The following is a 5,339-nucleotide window of genomic DNA, read 5'->3' as shown; positions in this document are numbered from 1 at the left end:
CAGAAGATAATCAGGTAAAAATATCTGTACATAACATACAAGCATAAGAAGATTTTGAAATGTAGAAAGAAGAATGTGGCAGAATACAAAGGGGACTTTGAGACTTCAGGAACTACATGGCACTTATTTCCATGAGTTTTCTAATTAGCTTTCATATGTCTTAAAAGAGTACTACAGCAGTCTCCAATCTGGTACCAGCAACAGGCACAGACAAAGAGATAAATCTTGACGAAAAACCTATTTTCCTTAACCAGAAGACCAGAAAAAGGATGGCCCAACATAGCAGAAAACATTTTGCAACACCCATCCTATTCCCACCAAACACCAGAGAAAAAGCTTCTCTTCCAGACACACAATTTCAGTGAGGCCAAGAAGGCAGCTAATCTTGCACCCAGCCCTGGACCCCACCAATAGAGTCTGGATATTTGTTCCACCCAGATATCAGCTTGGGATGTAATCCCAAGTGTTGGAGGTGGGGCCAAGTAGGAGCGTGTGAGTCATGGGGCCAGATTCCTCATGGTTGGATGCTATCTTCTTGATAGTGAGTGAGTTTGCATGAGATCCGATAGTTTAAAAGTATGGAGCACCTCCCACCTCCTCTCTTGCTCCTGCTTTCACCGTGTGATGTGCCTGCTCCTGCTTCAACTTTTAGCATTAGGAAAAGCTTCCTGAGGCCTCCCCAGAAGCCAAACAGGTGTCAGCACCATGCTTCCTGTACAGCTTGCAGAATCAGAAACCAATCAAACCTCTTTTTAAAATAAAAATTACCCACCCTCAGGTATTTCTTCATAGCAATGCAAGAATGGCCCAATATACATCCCAAATAAAGATGTGACATTTTTGTCTTGATAGTGTTACTGAAACCCAAGGGCAGTAGATTTTGCATTTCCTGGCTGGTAGAAGTGGGTTCTACTAAAATTCTCCCAACAACAGAGTTGTGTATGTAATGGCAATACATACGATGAAATACAACCTAACTTAAAAACAGGCAAAGGAATTAAATAGAGATTTCCGGAAAGAAAATATACAAACAACCAATAAACACATTAAAAGATTCTGAACAGTACCAATTATTAAGTAAATACAAATAAAAATCACAATGAGATACCACTTTATAACCATTAGGATTGCTACTATCAAAGGAACAGAAAATTAAAAGTGCTGACAAAGAAGTAGAAAAACCGGAACCTTTGCGCATTGTTGGTAGTAATGTCAAATGGTGTGGCAACTATGAAAAATGGTATGGTAGTTCCTCAAAAAGTAAAAATAGAATTCTCACATGAGCCAGCAATTCCTCTTCTGGGTATATACTCAACACAATTAAAAGCAGAGTCTTGAAGATATATCAGTACACCCATGTTCATAGCAACCTTACTCACAATAGGCAAAAAGTAGAAGCAACCCAAGGGTTCATCCATAGATCGACAAATTGAACTATATACATACAATAAAATATTATTAAGCCTTTTCAAAGAATAAAATTCTGGCATTATACATAAATGAACCTTGAGAGCATTATGCTAGATCAAATAAGCCAGCCACAAAAAGACACATACTGTAAAATTATAATTACATGAGGTAGCTAGAGTAGTTAAATTCAAAGAGGCAAAAAGTAGAATGGTTTTTGTCAGGGTCTAGAAGAGGAGGAAGTGAGGAGTTGTGCAATGGGTATAGAGTTTCAGTTTTGCAATATGACAATAGTTCTTGGATTCGTTGTGTGAATATACTTAACACAACTGAACTGTACAATATTGTACAATAAAAATTGGTTCAGATAGAAATTTGATGTTAGGTGTATTTTACCACGATTAAAAATAGAAAGTAGGAATAGTTATATTAATGTGGTATAAAGTAGAGATCACAGCAAGGACAACAAATAAAGGCAAAGAAGGACTTTACATGATTATGCAAGTATCAATCCACCACAAATATATACCTACACTGACTGTGTATCAACCAAACAATAGCGCTTTCAAATACATGAAGCAAAAACTAATAGAGATGAATGAAGAAATAGACTTACTTACAATTATAGTTGGATTTAAACACTCAGCAACTGACAGAACTTCTAGACATAATATCCTCAATAATAGAATAACTGAATAATGCAACAATCAACAGTATCTAATTGACACATATAGAATAGTTCATTAAACAACAGCAGAATATATATTTGTTGCATGTGTCCACAGAATGTGTACCAAGATAGACCATGTGTTGGACTACAAAACAAACCTTGCCAAACTTAAAATAATTGAAATTGTTGATAAATAATTAAAAGAATTGAAATGTGTTGTGTAGACAACACATTCTATGACCAAAATGGAATCAAAGGAGCAACTATAACAAAATACAAAAAACTAAACAATTGGAAATTAAATTATGCATTTCTAAATAATTCATAATAATTCATGGGTGAAGAAGTAGTCTCAAGGGAAATAAAAAATATGTGAACTAAATAAAAATGAAAATATACATGTTAAAACATGTGGAATACAGCTAACATTATACTGAGAGAGAAATTTATACCATTAAATGCTTACATTAGAAACAAGGAAATGTCTGAAATTAGAGACCTAATTTCTTACCTAAAGAATATAGAAAGGAAGAGAAAAATAAACCCAAAGCAAACAGAAGGAAGTAAATCATAACGATAAAAACAAAAATCAATGAAATTAAAAGCAGGAATAAAATAGGAAAATCAGTTAAACAAAAAGCTATTTCTTTAAAACCGTCAGCAAAATTGATAAAACTTAAGCACAACTGACAGCTTAAAAAAAGAAGACAACAAATAAACAATATCAGGGACGAAACAGGAAATAGCATTACAGATTTTGCAGGCATTAAATGGATAAGAGAATACTGTGAACAACCGTATGCTCATAAATTCAAAAATATAGAAAAAATTGATCAATTCGTTAGAAAAACACAAACTACCAAAAATAAATTTAATAAAATTATATAGGTGATATAATTAGTCCTGCAACTAACAAAGAGAATGAATTTGTAATTTAATAAGTCTCTTGTCTGTCACCATGTGAGATATGCCTTTCAACTTGCGCCATAATTGTGAGGCACCCAGCCATGTCGAACTGTAAGCTTATTAAACCGCTTTATTTTCTAAATTTCTCAGTCTTGGGTGTGTCTTCATGAGCAGCATGAAAATGGACTAACACAGTAAATTGGTACCAGAGACACCCTGATTTTTCAGTTCCAACCTTTAGAGCTGTGATAAATAAATGTCTATTGTTTAAGCTACCCAGTCTATAGGATTCTTTTATAGCAGCCTGAAATGACTAAGACAATTATATATGTCTATTACCTAGAAATTCTGTTCCTGAACATACACCTTAAAGAAATATAGGCAGAATTCCACAAAGGGTCATGAGCTACTAACGAGGCTCATAGCAGCATCATTAGTAGCAGTAAGGAACAGCATCAACATAGGTTACACTCAAAGGGGGAAGAAAATGAACAAGCACGATGCAACATTAAAAGCAATGAACAAGAGATGCATATAGCAGCTTAAGTAAAATGTTACACTTTCACACATGCACGTATTTAACAAAGCCGTATGTTTAACAAAAATTAAAACATAGGAAAGCAAATCATTCAAACACATCAGGTGTGTCACATGCAGGTGTCTTTTGGTGGGAAAGAAATTAGTAAGAGAAACTAGGAAGGTAGAAAGAAAAATCCAATAAAATAGAGAAATAACCTTTCAAAAATCAATAATGATAATGTGGTCAGAGCCCAAGAATAGGATAAAAGTAAAGATAAAAGCAACCTTCATAAATAGACAGTTAATTCTAATCCCTTTCTATCAATTGCAGGGCTAGCAGAAATTAATGAAAATAAGCTGCCTTTAATGCCAAATGTGATAGGTAGAAAGATGTTTATTTGTGGGAACTGTCTTTTGTTTGTAGAATTACTCACCTCTCCACTGACATTGAAAGATAGCCATATTGTTTTTAGTGGGATTTTAGGTAAAATATCAAAAATAACAGCTAATGACTTAGGGAGGGAGACTTCAGAATAAACCAATGAGTAGGTGTGGCCTTGGGGAATAGATTAAAGGAAACTGTCTGCTATGTGGGCCACCACAATTGAACATGGGTATATGAGGAGGGGTGGTAGTTCATGTTGGGAAGGCACAGAAGAGGCTGTCATAGAAAAGCCTCTTTTCTACCACCAGGCTATCCTTGCCTTTATATCACCCCCCCCACCATCCAAAACAGAGGTGGCAGGAGTGGTACATTCTGATGACTAAGACTCCCCAGGTACCTCCCCACCCCTCTCTCACATAGAAGTGACAAGAGTAGTGCTTTGTGACGTCTTAGTGTCCCTTAGCTCTCATTGGCTGGGCGAGTGCCTTGCTGACCAATCAAAGTTGAAGGGTGTGGCCCCTCATTGTGCTGGGAGGGGTATACACAGGATGATCAGGAGCTCTGAGCAGACCACTGGGACAATTCAGTATGGCAAAGGTGACCAGTGAACCACAGAAGCCTAATGAAGATGTGGACGAACAGACCCCAGCAACCTCAAGTACCAAAGGGAGGAAGAAGGGGAAGACACCCTGTCAACGACGGTCCAGAAGTGGCGTTAAGGTGAGATGATCCCGACCAAACCCCTTCTCTTTGCCCCACTGATTCCGCCACCCCAAGACTCCTATCCTTTCCTTGCCTCACTCAAACCCCCTCCTCAACTCACACCCTTCTCATGAAGCCTATTCCTATGCATTTCCCACCTTCTTTCCCAAAACCAACGCCCTCTGGCCTGACTGTGATCTCCCTATAGGGCCTAAAGACCACCAGGAAGGCGAAAAGACCCCTTCGAGGGAGCTCGAGCCAAAAAGCCGGTGAAACTAACACCCCTGCAGGAAAACCTAAGAAAGCTAGAGGACCAATACTGCGTGGTCGTTATCACCGGCTGAAAGAAAAAATGAAGAAAGAAGAGGCCGACAAAGAGCAAAGTGAGACCTCAGTTCTGTGATGTCTCTAGAGGTCTGCCACTGAAAAGTCATCCATCATACAGTCAGTGAATTCTACACCAACAGGTTAAAACCATGAAAATAAAATCAACCTGAATCGAAAGGATATGTCTCTGCGACTTCTCTGATGGTGAGGAAGGAAGGAGTGAGGGGAAGAGGGAGGTGTGTGTGAGAAGGCAGGGAGGTGGCTTCTGTGGGGTTTGAGGCCAGACCAACAGGTCCACAGCTGGAAACTGGGGGATAAGGACTGGCTCAGGACTAAGCACTGAAGATACATTTCCTGAACACTTTAATACACAAAGAGTAAAAGGGGTTGGTGTTTCTACCTGTGTGTGTTTTGCTGGGGAAA

At 38.1% G+C, this 5,339-nt stretch overlaps 1 protein-coding gene across 1 annotated transcript; it reads left to right on the top strand.

Moving 5' to 3' along the window:
* Positions 1-4,475: 4,475 nt before the first annotated feature.
* LOC117977659 (uncharacterized protein CXorf51A-like) lies at positions 4,476-4,992 on the top strand. The gene is made up of 2 exons (XM_034950056.2): positions 4,476-4,607; positions 4,798-4,992. The coding sequence occupies exons 1-2, from the start codon at positions 4,476-4,478 to the stop codon at positions 4,990-4,992; spliced, it is 327 nt and encodes a 108-aa protein (XP_034805947.1).
* The last annotated feature ends 347 nt before the right edge of the window (positions 4,993-5,339 follow it).

Source organism: Pan paniscus, chromosome X (genome assembly GCF_029289425.2).
Source record: "Pan paniscus chromosome X, NHGRI_mPanPan1-v2.0_pri, whole genome shotgun sequence".
Lineage (NCBI taxonomy): Eukaryota > Metazoa > Chordata > Mammalia > Primates > Hominidae > Pan > Pan paniscus.
Note: the sequence above shows the minus strand (reverse complement) of the source record. Positions and strands in the feature narration are given on the sequence as shown.

Coding starts and splice junctions, on each gene's coding strand:
- LOC117977659 (XM_034950056.2), top strand. CDS start 4,476: ATGGCAAAGGTGACCAGTGAACCACAGAAGCCTAATGAAGATGTGGAC. Junction 4,608..4,797: donor GGTCCAGAAGTGGCGTTAAG/GTGAGATGATCC, acceptor ATCTCCCTATAG/GGCCTAAAGACCACCAGGAA.